The following is a 21427-nucleotide window of genomic DNA, read 5'->3' on the forward strand; positions in this document are numbered from 1 at the left end:
TGATCCTTTTAGGGACACAGGATGTATAGATGATTGAGAATTGCCTTAGGCAGCTGTGTCGTCAGAAAGAGCAGGGAAGATTGATCCTTTTAGGGATACAGGGTGTATAGATGATTGATAATTGCCTTAGGCAGCTGTGTGGTTTTCTTTACTCTGTGTGTGTGTGTGAGGAGATTCACAAGCCGATTTCAAACTGTCTTTAGGGAGATAGTATTACAAAGGAAGATCTGACACCCTCATTCCTTGATCTTCACACAATCTGTGCAGGAGTTGCAAGAGATGCTGCCTGTAGACAATCATTAACGGATATCTGGACATTTATTCAGCTTCAAAACTTTAATCATTTATTTTTTATTTCACATTTTCATTGGTGAATCATCGGTGTGGTTTTCTTTACTCTGTGTGTGTGTGTGTGTGTGTGTGTGTGAGGAGATTCACATGCCGATTTCAAACTGTCTTTAGGGTGATGGTATTACAAAGGAAGATCTGACACCCTCATTCCTTGATCTTCACACAATCTGCACAGGAGTTGCAAGAGATGCTGCCTGTAGACATTCATCAACGGATATCTTTACATTTATTCAGCTTCAAAACTTTAATCATTTCTTTTTTATTTCACATTTTCACAGAATCATCGCCTCACGCAAGCTCCTCCTAACCTATTTTCCCATTGGCTAACCCTCCCTTTGGTTCACGCAAACTCCGCCTACCCTCCCACATCTTTCCAATTCATTCACACCTCACTCTGCACCGGACAGACAACAGAGAAGGACGTGTCTTTTGCTCCTGAAAGATTAGATTTTACAGATGGTAAATTTGTCAATTATTTTTATACTTTTGATACTATTGATTTCACTTAAATGATTGAATTATTTAATCATATTATTTAATTTACAGGGTTTTTCATTCCCATGCCTACTTTACTCCAATTCGCTCCTGCTCACCACGCATGCTTCACGCTCATTGGCTCCTGCTAACCACGCCTGCCTCACGCTCATTGGTCCACGCATAAGGCCACGCACTTCCGGCATGACGCACTTCCGACGTGACGCACTTCCCGTGTGACGCACTTCCGAGGGGTGGGAGAGACTTCCGGGGGGGGTTTATCAAAGGTCAAAGGTCACCATCCATCATCCTTCAATTAAAAAGTGGCAGAAAGTATTGTTTATCTCTCTCTGTTGACCCATGGGCGAAACCAAAGAGGAACATGGTGCTGGAGCGGAACAGATGCTGGTTCGCAAAGGGATTTAATAACTTCTCTCAAAAATTTAATTTTGCCAAAATTGCAGATGGATTTCATTGAGCTGAGGGAAAGAAATATTGTTTGGTCATTGTTGACATTTTCTCTAAATAGGTAGAGGCCAAACAGGATTCAGCAGCAGTAGTAAAGAGTCTTATACGAGATATCGTCCCATGCTGGGATATTCCAGATAAGGTCTCCAGTGATAACGGTACGCCTTTCATAAGCGCAGCATTGAAGAGTGTAGGAGAGTATCCTGGTATTGATTTAAAACATCATTGTGGTTATTACCCAGCCAGCGCAGGAGCCGTGGAAAGGAGAACAGTTCTCTGAAAAACAAGCTGGCTAAGTGTTGTGATGAGACAGACCATTAAACACTGGTATTGGGCCAGTGAAAAGACAACTTCCCAACACCAGCCAATGTGAGGATGAGATGCTACGCTATTGCACAAACTAATCCTCTCTGCTTTCTGATATTTACAAACAGGTGAAGGAAGCCATTCCAAGGGCTGCAGAGAGGAAACTTCATGACTTGGAGCCTGGTGATTGGATTGTGGTGAAGGATTTCAGATGAAAGAACTGGCGGTGGAATGGTCCCTACCAAATATTGCTCACCACTAAAACAGCTGTAAAGGTGGCAGAGAGAGCTACGTGGATCCACGCCACCCACTGCAAACGAGTACCCAAGCCGGGGCCAGAAGCCAATCACCAGACAAGTGAGATCGAGATCAGTGAGTGAACCGAACCTTCCTCCCCTTGTGCATTCAGGGGGTATTGGAGGGGAGTGGCGGTCCCGTGGGGGAGTTTCTCTACACACTTAGAACCACTACCCTCCCGAACCAACGTCACAGGCACACTGATTAGGGGGTAGGCAGAGGTGACACAACTGATAAGATGACACTTGAGACCAGAGAAAGATGGCGATGGAGGAGTGACGGACTGAGAGGCCACGGACGCAGGGTGCTGCTTGCTGTCATCATTTTCCTGTCATTAGTCTCACTAATGGAAACATTCGAATCACAACTAACCCTAGAAGAAGGAGGGGTCAAAAGGGAGGTGGCATCCATCTTCCCCAACATCCCAGCTCAGCTGGAAGACAACACATGGTATGCAACTATACTGACTACTGCCAGAAAAGTGACTAACCAGAGCTATGTAACATCAGCATTACCAACTCCGACGGCTCCACAGCAAGGTTTTGGAACATGAGCCAAATAACCCAGCAAGGGATTCATCGGCCCATCATGACTACCAATCCAACATCCCAGGCCGGTATGGTTGGATTCACCAGACAGTGCTACACTTCTAGAGATCACTTCCTGGGGACTTCGGCATGCAAACAGATTTTCACTACAACATGCGCCATCGAGTGGAACAAGGGAGCCCAAAGCGAATGCAGGGGACCTCAGCCATAAATCGCCCAGCTGAATCTGACTGACACCACCAGCTTACACCACCCAGGAAGCAACAATCCCATCATCCTGATGCCTATGGAGGATGAATTTGGATCCCTAAGAGAACACCTGTGGGTATGTGGACAACATGTTTATCAATCCCTCAGACTGGGGTGGTGTGGCACCTGCTACCTTGCTAAGCTGATAATATCTGTGAACCTTCTACCCACCATCACTCATTTTCACACCCACTATGCTCACTATTACTTACCACACAGAGCACGGCGATCCACTACGAGAGTGTCACCAAGGGAGAAAGGAATCAGTGGCATCCTCCCCTGGTGGGGGACTGTGAATAATGCACACAAAATAGACCACCTGGCCATAGATCTTGAGAACCTGACGACACCGGTAGAGGTAGGGTTTTCCACTCTCACTCCTACCATGCAGGGGATCAAAAACGTGGCCCTCCAGAATAGGATGGCTTTGGACTTGATGTTGGCTAGTCAAGGAGTTTGTCATATTATTGGGACTGATTGCTGCACCTATGTTCCAGACATCACAGACAATATGACTCATGTTGTTTCCCACCTGAACGACCTACTGCATGAGGAGAAAAGCCTAGACTCCCAGAGTGTGGGAGGACGGGACATGTGGTCATGGCTGACTATGGGAGGATGGAAGAATGTGTTATTGTGCTCTTCCTCCTTTTGACCTGCTGTGTAATTCCCTGCTTCAGATCAATGATTGCTACAGCACTCTCCTCACTCAGTGTCCGACCTCATTTATGTATAGGACTCCATATACCCGGTAACTACAGTGCTCTTTCTAATCGTTCCCCGTGTGTTCTCCAGTCCTCCGTGGCGTCTCCATTCCTCCCTGGTCTCTCCAGTCTCCTGTGGCTTCCCTCTGGTGACTTCCCCAGATCCACTCTACCTATCTCCACACTCTCCACTTATGGCTGTCATCTAAATAAAAATATTCCCTTCCATCTCGGTGTCCCCTGCCTGTTATTCTGTGACATTATCCTTAGCCAGTAGTTTTACATAGGATTCAACGTCGCCCACTCTGGCCCCAGGAATACATTTGACTATGGTCGCTGGTGTCGCTAGCTTCACATTTCTCAAAATGAAGCTGCTCGGGAGCTGCTGGGAGATGGCTAACAGGAGCAATCTCTGGTGGGTCCGCACTGGCTACTGCGGGCTGGCTAACTACAACAGCTAATGATTGAGTTCCCATGGTGTGGAACCGCGTTTCCGATTCACTAAGCCTCGCCTCCAATGCTACAAATAAACTACATTTGCCAAACTACATGTACCATTATCACTAAAGAAGGCAGGAGAAGGAGGAATAGCTAAACATTTAACACACCGAGCAGGAGAGTGAGAGGGAGAGAGAGAAGCCATTGCTAGCTGCTAAGCTAAAGAACAGTAGCTGGCAAAAATTGATAGGTGTAAACTGTGGGATTAGCGAGAAAGTTGTTAAAAGAAGGAGAGCTATGTGTGCTTGAGCAGAACTAGTGTACGTTTAAATGTATAGCAGATAGTCACTATAATAAAGAATTGAACAAAATTAACTGTGATGAGCTAGAGCAGCAAATATACGCTACTGGTAACACACAAACGCTGGTGACCGGAAATTAGACAATAGGCTTACTGCAGCACATCAGGCCATGTTTTGTCGGTACGCAACGGTTATAAATGACACCCCAGGTGTTTATATGTTTTAATGATTTGTTTTAAAATGTCTTTTCCTGGCTGGCCTTCTGACTGACAAACTGCATCCTCAAATGGAACTCCATCATCACACTCTGCACATTAGACCAGTTTTCACTTAATTATCTGCACGTGGTGCTTCTCTGCAGTCATAAATGTCTGAGAGCGTGTGGTACAACTTTATGTTAACTTTTCCAGGTCCAGATAGTACTTTACAAATGTTAATGATCTCCTGTTTGAAACAGGTAACAAATGATTTAACACTGCCCTTTTCTGTTGCATAACTCATTTAAACCGTCATGCTCTACTGAACTGGTAGCCAGGTGTGCTGAACCTGGGAAAAACTGGCTTCATACCTGCTCTCTATGATACTCCAATGTATGATGATACCACTCATCGTGAAGACATAAAACAAAGTTAGCATCACTACTACCTACCTGTCAAATTTGACTGACAAGTATCAGTATCAGTCATTGCATGTCAAGCACAGCCTGCTAAACTTTGTGCCCTGTTAATCTCAATCGAACCAATTAGAGGAGAGGAGGAGTTGATTTATTGGAATATAGTATAACTTTTCATGGGTGGAAACTGACCAAATTGTACAAAATGTAGCCCAAATCATTTATCCACCCAATCTGACAACACTAAACAGTTTTTCTACTTGTAAAAATGGACACTAGTTGAACTAAATTCAACAGAATCCAAGAGCAAAAAAACCTTTACTTCAACATGTTCATGATACAAAAAGATAACAAAGTGAGAGTGTTCAACTGCTCATATACACTACTGAATTACAAAAAGAACAGAACTCATCAAATCATCATTACATCTGAAAAACTGTCATTGTGTCTCAACACAAAATCATGGCAGAAAATCTTGTTTACACTTTCTGACAACATGATATCCATCCACTGAAATTCCTGTAGTCGTGGGCTTAAATGGCATCACTGGTCATCATTTCAACTGCAGCACCACCTGCAAGACACAAATACATATAAATCATTAGCATTTCATTTGACTGATTAAGTGTAAATATTTACTACTCACATATAATCAATGGAAAAAAAATGGATGTCATAGCAAAATTATTTGCAGATGGTTTAGAGTCTGGTAAAATGCTGCAAAAGTTGTGTTTTGAAGGCCTGTACTTTTTGGACTGAATGATTCAGAGCCAACATTTTAAATAAGTTATAATATTCATGGTTCATTTATTTATCATTATATAACACAGGGTTGTACAACTAAATACAAGCTTAAGTCCCTTCATGATACACAAAAAAACCTAACAAACTGAAAACTATTATTTATGGTGGAGTGCAGAGGATGAATTGAGGAGTCTCACAACCAAGGAAGAAACTGCTCTGTAGTCTGGTGGTACAGCAGCGGACACTTCTGTATCGCATTCCAGAGGGCAGCAGGGTGAACAGACTGTGACTCGGGTGGGTATTGCCTTTTGGTATCATATGGGCTCTGTGCAGACACCTCACCTCACCGATATCACTAATGCTTGGTAGATGGGTAATCTATCCACCAATGATGTTCTGAGTGGTTTTAATCACCCGCTGTAGAGCCATCCAGACCTGGGCCATGCACATCCCATGCCAATTTTTTCATTAATGTATCCAGTCAGGATGCTTTCTATTGCTCCTCTGTAAAAGTTAACAAGAACTTTGATCCTGGCATTGGTCCTCTGGAGGCAGAGTAGACTTAATAGCTTTGTTGAGTAAGATCAAAGCAAGCATCAAATGTGTTAAGCTCATCTGGCAAAGTGGCCTCACACAATGATGGGGGCGCTCCTGCTTTTGTAGCCTGTGATGGTCTGGATCTTTCGCCACATATCTTTGGTGTTGTTGATGCCAGCTTTCAGTCTCGCTCTGGTGGTGCTGTAAGCTTCCTTGCCACCTGACCAAAAGGCAGCTTTTTTGTCTCTGGATAGGGCCCTCACTTCTCCATTCATCCAGGAATGATTTTATTGTCTTTGTGATCACCACATCATCAACACATTTTCTGATATACATTTTTTCTGAAGAAAACTGTACTGTAGAGCTGCTGTAGCTTCATCTGTCCACATTCAGTATTTTTTCTGATGGTTTGACCCTTTTACTTTTAGTGAATAATATTGTCTGATTGACCAAATAGGGACAGGGGAGGGCTTTCTAGCTGCCAGAAATATTTGTATAAACATGGTCCAGGGTATTACTTCCCCTGGTAGGGGTGTGGACATGGTGATGGAATTTAGGTAAAACAGTTCTGTGGTCAGTTTGATTAAAATCACCAGCTACAATAAAAATAACATCTGGATGTTTTGTCATGTGACTGGTGATGACCTCAGTGAGTCCACCTCCCCTCGTCTTACCGTTGCTGAGTACATTTACAAGATTTATTACTTAATTTCATTTAAACATTTAAAAGATGTGTTACTTAATGACTTGTCATATATCATTTTGTCTTTTACTATAACAATCAACATTTACACTTTTAAAACTTTGAATCTGTGTGCTTTGAATCATTCAGTTGTTTTACTATTTGACTTCACATTTACTTTTACTTATCAACATTTATCCTTGCTGTCCTTCATTGAAGTTTTACTTCTGAGCTGGAACTTTAGGGGATTTACACAGACTGATTAGTTGGAAAGTCCCTTGCTATCTGTTTTTTCCGATTTCCTGTTGTGGTCAGTAACTACCTTCAGCCTGTTCCCTTATCTGCGCCTGCAGATGCACATGTGGTTACATGTGTGGTACGCAGAGGTGGCTATAACAAGCGAGGCTTCCTGAGCTCATGGCTCTCTCTTGCTAAGGCAAATCACAAGACCACTTCCTATTACTGGAACACAAACACAGCCACAGAGACTTCAACTTCAAAACTTAAGGTAATTATAGCAGCATATTTATGCTTCTTTCTGAATCCGTCGAAAACTGTTTGTTAGCAACACCTCGGCGAGTTTACCCGCCAACGGTTAATTCCCTTCTAGGGCTCTGTCCGTGGGAGCAGTGCAAAACCAAGGTTGCGCTAACACTGTCAGCCAGATACTAAATTTTATATTAACTGGAATTTTATTTAAATAACTATATGTGACTCCTTTTAAACCAATAAGCCTTCTGCCTATTTCGGCAACTTTCTGAAACTGGTGAGAACTACTTGCTGGCATTACCGGCCTTCTGTTAATTCCCTTCTAGGGCTCTGTCGGTTTCGGAGCAGTACAAAGCCAAAGGGTTTGCCAGTACATGGTGTCAACCAGTTGCAAAATTATAAATAGAATAGAAATTTATTTAAAGCTACTATGTGTGATTAAAAGGATAAGTCACCTAAAGCCCATACTCCCTTTAAATAAATAAGCCTTAATTAATGGCATGTGAAAAACAGAGCAAGACCAGTTCTCCACTGTGATACTGAGTGAATAAAATCCCATAAAACGCAATAAGCCTTTGTGTGACTAGTTTATTCTGAGATAGTTCACAAAAGCATATAGAGACAGAGTTCTCCAAGAGGACACCGCGGTGCCCCCGGGAGGTAAGGCATTCTACACTATGGCAACACAACTGATTTGACTTATATGACATATACACACACCACACCACATCTTAGGGTAGAGAGCCTGTGACCCCTCCCCAGGAAAGACCAGGTGTTCAGATCTGGTTAACTGTTAGGAGTCAATTGGTTAGGGGTTTAAATTCTGATAGGGTTCTTGAGATGGAGTGACCGGGGCAGGTTTGTGGGCCTTTGAGAGTCTCTCTCTGCAACGTTCACGTCAGGTCATTGGGACATAAGAGGGCCCTCCTCCGCCCCTCTCCCCTTCCCGTGTTCACAAGCCTCAACGTTCATACATTGCCTCAAGTCAGGGATGAGGCCATTGAGCGAGGTTGGCTGCGTAGGGGCCCGCGGTAGCAACTGGACACTGGACAGAGAAACTAGCCGCATCTTTCCCTGAGGGCTAAGAGCCCACTAGCATAGTCCATTGATCCATGAGTGCTACAGGCGGCTGATTAATGAACGAACAGATTGCTGCTGGGAAAGTCTCAGTTTTTCTTATGATGCTTCTGAGAGCAGCGCCGTTTAAAAAGAAGGTATATTCTTCTTCCTGCCACGTAACTCAAATGATCTAATACAAAACATTCAGGTTTTGTAACAGTGCGACTGGACAATAGCCAGAAGTTGACTGGGAAGTGGTATAGCCTTAGGTCCAAACTGGGATGGCTTAGCTCTTATTCTGGCTCTCTGCCCCCTCCTCCTGGGGTGATCGCACCGCTTGTGGTGATGTTTGTTCCAGCTGGACTGGTTTGAGTGGTCGGAAGATGTTACGGGCAGTGATCGTCTCAAGATCTGCTTCACTTAATCCAATCCCTGCACTTCGTTTTCCAGCGTATTTCAAGGTTCAAGGTACATTTATTTGTCATTCTACAACACAGGGCTGCACAACGAAATTAAAGTTGTAACCCCCTTCACGCTACACACACAGAACATATATACAAATATTTAAAATTAGAATAGAATAAAAATAAAAACAATATAAGCAGTATATGCGTGCGCTTCCATAGATAATACATGCTTCAGTAATAAAGGCGAAAAAATAGCAAATATTGCCTCAAGCGGCAATGATCAGGGTCCAAGCAGGGTCAGTTTCTTATTTAACTGACAAGAAGCAAAACTAAAAAAAAAACCCACTTAAAATAATTCATCGTGGTCATCACTATATGCTGATGCTCTGTTGAGGTACATAAATCTACTTTCAGAAACATTTATTCAGATGTATGTTTGAATGTGAACATTTATGAACACTGAACACATACACTTATTACAAAAATTACAGAACTGTTGAGAAACAGTGTTTCTCAATAGTTCTGACACGCAATAGTATAGATCCCAAAAACTGTTGAGAAAATCGCACAAACACCATATACATTCTTTCATGAAATCCTTATCCATTGGTTTAAATACAATGGTAATCTATGGAGGAAAAGTGAGTTTAATTATGAAATGACCTTCAGAAGAATTTGAAAACATGCCACATGCATAAATTGCCACATGTTTGGCAAGTTTGAATTGGAGACCCTGGGACTCGAACCAGAAAGCTTTGTAACTTAAGAGAAGGTGACTTACAGACTGCACCACTGGGGAGACATAAATTTCCACACACATCTTCTTACATTGTGAGGAAATGACATCACATTTTTGTCTGTTTAAACTTAAAACATTTAAACAGTCAAAATGTTGGTGAGAAAATATAATATATAAGTATTTAGTGTGTCTACCTTAATAGCAGCCTCTAGTGAACTGATGAGCGTGTTTAACTCCTCTCTGTTCATCTCCATGGTGACAGACCGGAGGGCTCTGTTCTCTTTCACATCCAGACTGAGACTGAGCAGAGGAGTGTGGAGAGATGACATCTTATCACTGGACAGAGCTAACTGTAGGGAGAGGATGGGAGAAAGGATCAGGAAATAGAAGAGGTGAAATTTAGACATAGCAGCATTGCAGGAACAACCTGTGGAGACAGATGGCTCTCCTCATTTCTCTATTTTGTGCCACTTCATCTCCTCTCTCCTCCGTCCTCCTGCCTGTGACCTGGAAATTGATCTCAGCGCGTCATCTTGAAGAATGTCTCAATTCCTAAAATGCATCTCGAGGAGAGAGGAGGCTTGCCAGAGGAGCTATGAGCGAGGATGCAGGGGGGAATCCTTTGCGGAAGTCTTTTCAGCACCCATGACGTATAAAATAGGCGTGACAATGGACAAATGATGCAGCTGTGCCACATGTCATTATTTATATTTATTCATTGACGTCGCTTTAAAATGACGGCTCTGAAACAACGATGTCTCATTCTGTTAAATGCCTGTTGCCTCGACTCCTCTCTCCTTGTGTCTCTTCCTTGCCTCCTCCACTTGCAAGTCAGGTGGGAAGGACTAAAATGCGAGAAGAGGAGGCGAGGAAAGGAATCGAGGATGTAAAACTGAGAAATAAGAAGAGGGGAGTATTTCACAATGCCTGTGTTTACTGAGACAATGAACTTTGAACTAATATTAGTCCCTTGGCAGCTGTCATAATATGTTGTAGGTAGCCAAAGATTATTTAACAATTAAGCCAACTGAGTGATGCAGGCAGGTATTTGATATTAGTTGTTATTGTTAAATTAAATACCTAACTTATTCACTTTTGAAAATGGCCAGTGTCTCAAAATGAATTTGGCATTAATTAATTGACATTGATGTGAATCATTATGGTTCAAAATGCCAACTTTTTTGGTGACCCACCGACCTTTCATCAAGTGCTATCCTCAGGTCAAATGCAAACATTGCAAAAATTATATCTTGTAGTCCATCAGGCAGATTGCTCCTTGAAGCATGAATGTATTGAAACTCCTTTGAGCAGGCAATATTGATTAAAAAAAAAAACTGCATTTTTCTGGATTCATACGTTGGACTCTTTACAATCACGGGGCCTTATTGATGACTTTTATATGAGTTAGGCTATGAACTATGGATGGTGGATGATCCCGTTATTGATGACAGTTTGGCACCCAATATTTTTTCATGTCTTTCTGCTGTGCATCATTCCATTTATATATCATTATTTGTGTTTGCTTTGTATTTGTGATTGTACTGTATTAAGGCATTAGATTCAAGTTTACCCTTCTATGTTAAGCATCTCTAGGTGAAGTCTTACATTTTGGTAGTCCTGCCAAATATGAACAAACATGTAAAAAGATAAAACATTTAAATAGTAAGAATATTTTCATATAATGCTTCATAATATTCCTAAGTGTTTCAGTGCTAAAGGCTAACTGATGCCCCCCATCCGTAGGAGACCATTTGTTCTGTGCGTTTGCTATGTATCATGCTCTGAACCACCAAAAGCTTAAAACTAGGTGTTTGCAGTGGAGATAAGTGTGCAAATGCTTATGTAGTTATGACATTTACATTAGAAACACATTACAAATCAGGAGTAAAGCTAATTAATACTGAAAAATAAAGCATTAAGTCACCTTAAGCTGCCAGTCAAAGTCTTGCAGAGTAGCAGAGGAGATGGAGTTGGTTCTGTCCAACAGAGCGCGGCAGATCTCCTCCTGTCTGCCTCTCAGCACACTCAACACAGCCTCTGCATGGCTGCTACCCACATCTGACAGCTCGGCCAGCACCTGTACACAGCCAGCAGGAGACCTGAGAATCTAACCTGAGAGTAGCCACTCACTACTACTGACCACCACAGCAACAATACATCCAGCTGCTCTATAACTGCTGCTGAAAGTAAACACACCTGCTTCCTTGACATAGACTGTGCTTTATGAATAGATATTATACAGACGAATGTGACAAAACACTGCATTTAAAATTTCAATTCAATAATGTAGTAAAAGTCTGGACACATATTGTAATAATCTTGTTAGTAATCCCCATTAATATCACATAATATAATAAACAAAGGCAGCCCTCTTTTCATCTCTATTCCAAATAACAACTACAACTTTAGCTAAAACAGTCCATCCTGTCCTGTTGTTGCTCTCTCACCTCTTCATCAGAGCTATTGTTCCCCACTGCCAGGTGGAAGAGGGCTGTCAGGGAGTTGAGTAGCTCCAGCCACTCCTCCAGGCTCCAGGTGGCGTTGTAATCCCCCCTGCGAGGAGACTCCCGCCCACACAGTCCATCCACCAACCTGTGACAAAGCTACACACCAGACAATACTGTGAGGATTGGAGTTGGGCATTTGTTAGTGTGAAAATAACAAGATCTGAATTTATCCTCCTTTTTAAACTAGACCCTTGGAATTGATATTTGGGCTGTTTGTTGATTTGTTTTAAATTATTATATAAAATTTGCTCAAAGAAGCTACTTTTGACTGCTGGGCTATGAAATAGGCTCCACTCCCCAGGTCCAGGTCCCCCATATGGGGTCATAGCTTTAGCTGATATGACAATGACTTGGTATATCCCAGCATGCATTGAGCAAGAGTCAGGGTACACCACTGGACAAGCCATTAGTTTGTCCCATAGACTGTATATAAAGATGGACGACGCATCTCCAATTCCTTCCACTGTACAAAAATAAAGCCAAAATATCCCGGATACGGGAGCTGCCATCTTGCGCTGGTGTTGTCACTGTGAGCCAGAGTCTGCGCAGTAGTGATTGGGGTTGGAGCCACGGTATCGAGGTCTTGCCCATACACCCGGGTGACTCAATCGCGAGCAGGGCTCAGCTGTCAATCATGCTTTTATAGCATCAAATAACTAATTAAAACCAACTTACATCAGTGTGATAAGAACTACCTATAATGACAGAAACCATCTTTGGGAAAAATTTATTTGACGTGTACTTTGATTTTTTTAGTTCGGCCCATGTCCCATCTGCTAACACGGAGGGGGTAAGGTTTAGGACCTATACTGCTGCCAGTCACCAGGGGACGATTGAGATGTTTTCGCTTCACTTTTGGGGAGCTGTCATGTCATCCATCTTTATATACAGTCAATGGTTTGGCCAAGGGCAACACAAAACACAAACAAAAACTTACTACATTGACATTTACACATATACAGGAGTGTGGGAGGAACTGGAAGACTGGACACAGAAATAATACGCTTGTTCGAGATAAACTGCGCCTCGCCTGGAAAGTGGACGAGATCAGGCGGCAGCAGCAGGGGGCGGTGACAAAAAGCTGCAGTCAAGTCGGACAGTTTCCAGCAGCCTTCAAAGAATATACAGGACGTCACAGAAATATTTCCATGCTGTTGAATCAATCTGTCGGCTGCCTGTAGTTTGCAGACCATATTCGGATAGCTACGGCTGAAGAAATCGCGTATGCGTTCTTTATCGCGGATGAGTTGAAGCAGGAGATCATTTCTTTGTAATGATATACAATGAAATGTGTGTGTATCTGGCATTGTATTCTTTTTATGTCTGCCTTGTAAAGCACTTTGTAATTGCTTGTTTTGATAAGTGCTATACAAATAACCTTTATTATTATTATTATTTTTATTAAGCACACAATATGTTAACAGATTAAACCTTCATTGCACAACATGAGACTAACAGCCTACCAAATGAGACACAAGATGGCGCCACGGATGGCTGCCTCCGTGTTTTGGTGCGCGTTGCTTTGTCTTGTTTTTGGTTTGTAAATTCAGTTTTCTGCTTTGATACCCGGACTTCTTTCACCAGAACAGAGCTCATGGATATCAGGGGAACAACTCCAGCGGACTTATTTCCGTCTTTTCTGCTGTCCGCAGTGGAATTATTGGACATTCTGGTCAAAGGTGCTCTCACCTTTGATAATGCAGTAAACGCCGGAGGAGAGTGCACGGACTTCGCACACCGTTACTGGGAATATTTCTCCCCAACGTGCACTCGCTGTGCAATAAACTGGATGAGCCTCAGCTACTGGTCAGGAAAAACAGAGGGTTTTATTTATCTTCCATTTTATGCTTCACGGAGATGTGGGGGCAGGCTTCCAACTCTTCAGAGCGGATCACGACACAGTACTTTCCTGAAAAACAAAAGGTGGAGGTATTTGTTTTTACATCAACAGTGGCTGGTGTAATGATGTGACCGTGATTCAACAGCACTGTTCTCCTGATCTGGAATATTTATTCATAAAATGCAAACCCTTCTACTCCCCCTGTGAGTTTGTTTCATACATTCTGGTCGGTGTTTACATTCCACCGCAGGCCAACGTGCAGGAGGCACAGCGCATGCTTGCTGACCAGATACTGTGTGTGTAGCAGACAAACCCAGACTCCCTAGTTATTGTCCTTGGTGACTTTAACAAGGGAAGTCTCAGCCATGAACTCCCCAAATACAGAGAGTTTATTAAATGCCCAACCAGAGAAGAACCTACACTGGGACACTCTGACCATATCATGATCCACCTGAATCCTGCATACAGGCAGAAAGTAAAGCTCTGTAAACCTGTTGAAAACATCAAAGCAGTGAAACAGTGAATCTATGGAGGACCTTCATGCGTGCTTCGACTGTACTGACTGCAATGTTTTCAGGACTGCTACCAACAGTCTGGATGAGTTCACAGAGGCTGTGACATCATAAATCAGCTTATGTGGGGACGGCTGTGTACGGTCACGCAACAGGGTGAGTTATAACAATAGCTGCCTTTCCAGGGTCTAAATTAAGTTCCATTATTTTAACCCCCATAAAGATCCCTATTCGGGGGGTAGTACTTTCCAAAAGTACAGGAACTTTCAGGGTGGGGCTTGCTGCGATTGAATATTTCTGATTCGTCAAGCTCTGACTGGCGAAGCAGCAAGTGGTTTGACCGTCTGGATCGATGTGTTGCTGGGTCACAGGCCAGCCTTCTCTGGCACATCGGCTCAACTACCGTGCTGTTGGATGCTGTGGTGGAAAACACGGAAACGGATGACCAGTCGGTTGAAGGTACATTACGTAAACCCATTTGGTACAGATGATACTGTTTTTATAGTGTATTGTATTATATTTTTTGCTAGTACTTTCTCCTGTGTGCACTGATGTAAAGGCGAGCTGCTGTAACAAAGAGTTTCCCTTCGGGGATCAATAAAGTATTTCTGATTCTGATTCTGACATACGACCCACAGGCTGATTGTTAAATGCTATAACGCTAACTAGCCAAAAGCTAACGTTAGCTACACGCTAACGGCAACCGCTTATGGTGCAGAATCGTGTTGTTCATTAATACAAGGGTTGGCTAAATCGATCGTACAAAATGATATATTGTTAATGTTGTCGCAGTAAGACACAACGTTTATTTTTTCGCCTTTTTTTCTCAGATGAAATGGGCAGGCACACTGAACTGCAGGCTGCAGAGAGTAGTGTGTTTACTCTTGCGACCAACAGCAGCCCTCGTCCCATGCCTCCTGCTGAAGCACGCAAACGTTGTATTTTGCACATTTATATTTCTGCAGATAAATAAATAGTTGTGGAACCAACTGTGTGTATAGTGATTGTTCTTGAATCTGAAAACAAGTATATATTACTATATATGTAAAAAGATACATAATGCATATTCTTGTGTTACCATATTTTAATATTTAAAATAGTTTGAGGAAGTAGTGTCTCTTAATTTCACCACTGTACACAGGTAAGCTCAGTATTTAAAACAGGTGAGAGTGCATAGGTTAAAATAAGCAAAGGTCCTTATGCTGAATTGCAGATGATGTGTTTAATAAGTCAAAGCAATACAGTTATGCAGCTGTGTGGTGGGTGTAATCTAATGGGTGTAAAAGTTCCAGGTATTTTGGGTGGAAACGTGGCTAAAGACAAACCCCACCTCCCCGACCTCAGCAGGGGCCTGGCCCTCTCCACAACTGCCCACCGCAACAACAACTCTCTCCATCCTAGAGAAGGACGTCAACAGACTGTTCAGGAGGCAGAACCCCCACAAAGCAGCTGGGCCAGACAGGTCTGTAGACGATACAGTAAACATGGTCCATCACGTCATCCTTCAACACCTGGACTCCTCAGGAACCTATGCCAGAATCCTGTTTGTGGACTTCAGCTCTGCTTTTCATATCACCTCTGCTGCAGGTGTGCCTGACTCCACCTGCAGGTGGATCACAGACTTCCTCTCTGACAAGAGGCAGCACGTGAGGTTGGGGAAACATGTCTCTGACCCCTGGACTATCAGCACCAGTTCTCCTCAAGGCTGCGTTCTTTCCCCTCTGCTCTTCTCCCTGTATGCAAACAGCTGCACCTCCAGTCACCAGTCTGTCAAGCTCCTTAAGTTTGCAGATGGCACCACGCTCATTGGGCTCATCACTGATGGGGATGAGTCTGCCTACAGGTTGGAGATTGACCACCTGATGACCTGGTGCAGTCAGAACAACCTGGAGCTCTCAAGACAGTGGAGATGGTTGTGGATTACAGGAAGAACCCAGCCCTACCCGCTAAAGCTGATTCTGATCTAGTGTTAAATATTACAATTACACAGAAAATTAAGATTTTCTACAAAACGTGGTGTTTGTGGTCAAAACTAAGAGTCAATCAGCTCTTTGATCAGGCGACAGCCAGTCGTTTCCCATCATGTCCTGGGTCTTGCAGTCGGTGGAGAGCTGCTGCAGCGCCTGGCTTTAAAAACTGCAACTGCCTCGATCTCGTGAGGTTATCCTTGCCCACGTGTGCATGACATCAGAGCAAGTCGGGATCAAGTCGGACACAAATCTAACCGGCATTCGATGTACGCCGATCGATTCTGCACAGGCCTGGCTCATCTCGAATGAGCCTAATGTGTTTTGCATTTTTGTGTGTGGAGTCAGCTGACAAATCAGAGCTCCTGCTGCTGCTCTGTGGGTTGGACTTTTATTTTTAGGTGGCTGACTGCTTACAAATCTTTAGCATGTCCAATGCTACTTTTATTTTCAGTTTTTGATGCATAATGTCAATGACATTTAAATTAATCAATTTATAATTGTTTTTTAATTGATTATAATGAGACACTAATAATATTTACTTTATAGGCCTAGTTGTGTTTTAAGACCAGTTGCCGATTAAGGGCTAGTCTTTAATAGAGCAAACATATGACCCATCATTTTCATTACCGTTATGGTGAGTAATAGAAAACCAATTCCGAAAGATGGTATTTTCTGTTACTAAGTGCTGCTGAATGATTGACTGTATGCGCTATGGTAGGTCGGAAATATTCAGAAAAGCTCTCACTAAAAACTGTAAAACATTAAGTTAATTATCTTCATGTTTTTCGAGCTGCCACCGCCAGTTCCATTAGACATTTATAAAACTAAATTAGTATAATTATTCATGAATACAACGTTCGGTACTTACTTTAAGACAATCTGTGACAGGTAACCTGCTCAGTAAAACCACCATGTTTTCATTTGGTTCCGCCAACTGATCAGCTGATGTCAGTCACATGGTAGAATGAGCTGCGTTCACATGGCTTGGAAAAATGAACTTCATCAAATCCAATGACTTCATCGTATGCGCACATAACATTAGTAGATATAAATACTGTGCTATAAATATTATTAGGTATATATATATATCTGTGTTTTGCTTTGAAACGATTGTTACAACTGTCGCCGCGGTTATTGAGAGTTGTATTGATGTTGCACGTCGAACTCCATTTCAAGATCTACCAATTTAATGTGCCTTGATCGTTGGAAAGGGGGCAAAAGGCAGAGTGAGCCAATTGTAAATGTCTAAAATGTTATTTTAGAAAATGTATACGATGAATCACTTGAATGCCGAATGTAATTGAAAGGCCCAATGATTCCTACATTATATTATGCCCTATTAAACTACGCATGTGTTATTGCTGATACTTTAGAAAATTAGAAATTTAACAATTTGTCACTGGAATTCTGTCGTACATCGTTCCACAGGAAAGCGGAAAGCCTCGCAGCGGGGCGATTGCGACTAGAATTTCACATCCTGCTTTCAAATGCAGGGTGGTTGTTTCTGAGGTCCTCTGACCGTCTCAGTGATGTGTAGAAACAGTGATGTGACCGAAGCGACACAATTGCTATCATTAACGTTACTAAACTTCAAAACAGGCAGCGATTGGAAATACACTGCAGGGTAAGTGTTGTCTATTACTATCTCTGTTGTGCATTAAGCCAGGTCTCTTCCAGGAAGAGAAGTGAATGCAGGTCGGAGATTTGTTCGTACACAGAGTAATGGTAAACAACAGCAGAAGCGAACAGCAATGTAGGCCTATTGTATCAACTGACACTCCTGTAAGCTGCTTTAGACAGAGTACTAACAGAAATATAGACACTTTCTGTTTTCAGCTGGTCGAGTGATACTTAAGGGCTTAAAGGGACAGTTTACCCCAAAATCAACATTACATGTTTTTCCTCTTACCTGTAGTGCTGTCCATCTAAATTCACACTAACACCACCTAGATAGATACATAGCACTACAGGTAAGAGGAAAAATATGTATTTTTTTATTTCGGGGTGACTGTCCCTATAAGGTCAATTTTACATAAATGCTCATAAATCACTTTGCTAAGCAGTCCTGGGAAAGCCACAAAGTGTCTAAAAGTTTAGATCTCGTAATCGGCTGCAATTTGGTTTGCACATGTAGGGTCATGACTCAGTCCATGCATAAAATTTGGTAATGATTGATTAAAATGGGCATGGCTTATTACAACAAATGTAAATTTCTAGACATTTTACATTTAAAACTTCAAAAATCACACGTTGGTCCTAGAGAGCTGAATTTTTGTCAGCTCATCCACTGAATTGTGACAATACTTTGTCTCACTGCAATCTATGGTCAATTCAGAAGTTCATCACTCAATATTTTTCAAAATATGCAAAATCAATTAACATCTATATTTCCACAAGTCTTCATGAAAATGCTACCAAAATTTACGCAGACATTCTCTAGATGGTTGACATCAAGTATTTAATATTGTGTTTAGATGTGTATAGTGTTTTCAAGAGTCATTATTAAATGCAAGTCATGCATGCTTTAATATTAGTTTATTATTTAGATTGATTTTCAAATTAATAAAAAAAAAAAGTATTTTTTTTCTCTCCTCTAACAGTATATCTGCATAGCAAAGTGGATTAAGATCTTGCCAGTTCAGTGCGCCTTTTAGGTCCAGAGGTTGGCGGTTCAAACCCATGGGCTGGCAATATGTTGATAATTAAACTTACAGATTCTCTCTTACTTTAAACACTTTGTACACACACTGTACATGCTCACATTCTAGAAAACCTCCTGCCACTAATAATGCCCAAATTTCTGACCTAACAGCTTAAGTTTCCTTTAAATCGACTGCTAGGGAACGCTACAAATGCAAAAAATGTGCGTGGCATAACACAACTATGAATCAGAAATAGCTTTTTTCTTCATTCTATTTGTGAAAATGCAAAAAGGGGAGATTTCACTGCTTTTTTCACGTCTAGGCCACATTTGACCAGGTCCAGATAAAAAGCTTTAAACTCTGCAACGCTTTGTGTTGACTTGAACCCCGGAACTGTCACTTGCAGCTATAGTTGTTTTTATTATTATTGTTGTTGATGTTTGTGCTGTCTTTATCATTAATATTAATCTCATTTACCTTTTTACCTTTCTATTGTTGCTGTGTATTATTACCCTTTTTTCTCCATCTCTCTCTCCTAACCTGCTTTAGTGTGCCTGCTGTGCAAAGCACATTCGCACACTAATTAATATCCACCATACTTATTTCTTATTAATAATAAGTGGGAATGCTGATTAAGCATTTCTAATAAGCTGATTATTCAAATCTTTATTATTATTCCATCTTCCGTACGTTTTTCAGTCGACTACTACTCCTGCATACTTTCAGCTACAGAAACCATTCCAACTATCAAAATGTTCAGCTCTTTAAGGACATGTGTGCTTGTATTTTTCTTCTGTAGTGGCAATTCCTTCGGAATAAAGAAACACTCAAGGCAATCACTTGTCTTTCTGTAGGTTTACTTCAAGCGTCTGCAGACGGACTCACAGCAGCAAAACATACATCAGTATAATCTGCTCTGAATGAGTACAGAGGAAAAAGAGCATCAGTTATTTATCCAGTCTTCAGGGTCAGACTCCTCAGCCCGGGGAGAAGAGTGTCCCTGAAGTCTGGACATAACAGTCAGTAGGATAATTTGTAGTTCCATGTCATCATTATCAGTGTACTGTTCTCATCTCACAGTCCAAACAATCATACACAAATGAAGTATTGACGCCAAACAATTATAATAATATCTGTATATTATTATATCAGAGAGTCCGTTTGTTCTTGCCATTACACTTCTTTCTACCTTTTTTCTACTTTTTAAAATATTAAGCTTTTTCCAACAAATTTTTACAATTTAAATCAATCACAATTTTCACTCCTCATATATAATTTTACACCAAAACGTAGGAAGATTTGTGCTGGTTCTACACATATAACTATAGAATCAAACAGACATACATTTGGCTTGGTGAGCTCCCAAGTGTCAAGAGTGCCAAGCAACTGCCATTTAAGCTCCCATGTTAACAGTCAAACAGTCGAAATTTCTGGAGGAAAGCAGAAAGTGCCAGTTTTTAAAATCGCTGTAATGCTCACATTTTTTTACTTTATCCACACAAATTACATATGTACACGTTCGGCAAAGCCTTAGGATGCTTTCAGTGTGGTCATTTCAATGATACTTGTCTTGTTGGGTGTCTTGTTCGAGTGGCACTTTCACAGGGTTTTCCCTGTCTGTCTCAATCACAGAGCACTTTCAGGCCTCAATCACCATAGCAACCAGTGAGTCAGAAGTCAGACAGCCTACTGTGACTGGCTTAATTCAATGTATTCACATGGTGGCCATTTTCCTCTGACTTCACATTCAGGGTGGGTTATCAAAAGTATAATGTTGCTACTACTTCTTCTTCTAATACTACTACTACTACAGCCTATACTACCACTTCTACTACTACTACTTTACTACTACTAGGCCATACTACTACTACTACTAATAATAATAATACTACAGTCTTTACTGCTACTACTACTACTACTACTACTATGTTGTAAGTAAGATATTTAAGTGATGTCAGTACCGTAAATGATAGGTTCAGGTCCGGGGCCTTTTTGCCTGCAGTACGGTCTAGTCTTGCCCATGTAAAGTCGAGTCCAGTCAATCTGCAGTGTTATGTCATCAGTCAGATAATAAAGTTGACTAGAGACAGGAGGAAGCAGGAACACGAGGACAGCAGGTGGCCCACAACCACAGATCCAATCTCTGCAGCTCCGGAGGCAGAAATACCTGCTGAAATACTACTACTGCTACTACTAGAATCTTTACTACTTATACTACTACTACAGTCTTTACTACTACTACTACTTTACATGTTTTTCTGCAACTACTACAAGTACTTCTACCTTTACTACTACTACAAGTCTTTAATACTACTACTACTCCTACTACAGTCTTTACTACTACTACTACTACTACAATCTTTACTACTGCTACTACTACTACTACTGCTACAGTCTTTATCACTTCTACTACTACTGTCTGTAGCGTATCTTCTTTCCTGGCACCATAGGGTGTTGTAGGAACCTCCTACAAATCTCTCTGTCTCTCTCTGTGTTTCTCTTTCTGCCTCTGTAACACTGATCTGACCATGGAATGATACCTTTGAACT

The 21427-nt window shown here is 41.7% G+C and overlaps 2 protein-coding genes across 4 annotated transcripts in view; one reads left to right on the top strand and one right to left on the bottom strand.

The window, feature by feature from the left end:
• Positions 1-5049: 5049 nt before the first annotated feature.
• commd8 (COMM domain containing 8) lies at positions 5050-17261 on the bottom strand. The gene is made up of 5 exons (XM_044166390.1): positions 17105-17261; positions 11855-12010; positions 11332-11484; positions 9602-9757; positions 5050-5324 (listed from the first exon to the last, which is right to left on the bottom strand). Exons 1-5 carry the CDS (start codon positions 17147-17149, stop codon positions 5304-5306), a joined length of 531 nt encoding a protein of 176 aa, XP_044022325.1. The 5' UTR covers positions 17150-17261; the 3' UTR covers positions 5050-5303.
• Positions 16724-21427, top strand: part of atp10d (ATPase phospholipid transporting 10D) — a 93393-nt gene continuing 88689 nt past the window's right edge. The window contains exon 1 of one of the 3 annotated variants that reach the window (XM_044166372.1): positions 16724-16870. The gene's annotated coding sequence lies outside the window, so the exon portion shown is untranslated. Of the gene's footprint in view, positions 16871-17703; positions 17861-21427 lie in introns of those variants that run through there. The other 2 variants (XM_044166370.1, XM_044166371.1) reach the window with 2 other exon arrangements.

Source organism: Siniperca chuatsi, linkage group LG15 (assembly GCF_020085105.1).
Source record: "Siniperca chuatsi isolate FFG_IHB_CAS linkage group LG15, ASM2008510v1, whole genome shotgun sequence".
Classification (NCBI taxonomy): Eukaryota; Metazoa; Chordata; class Actinopteri; order Centrarchiformes; family Sinipercidae; genus Siniperca; species Siniperca chuatsi.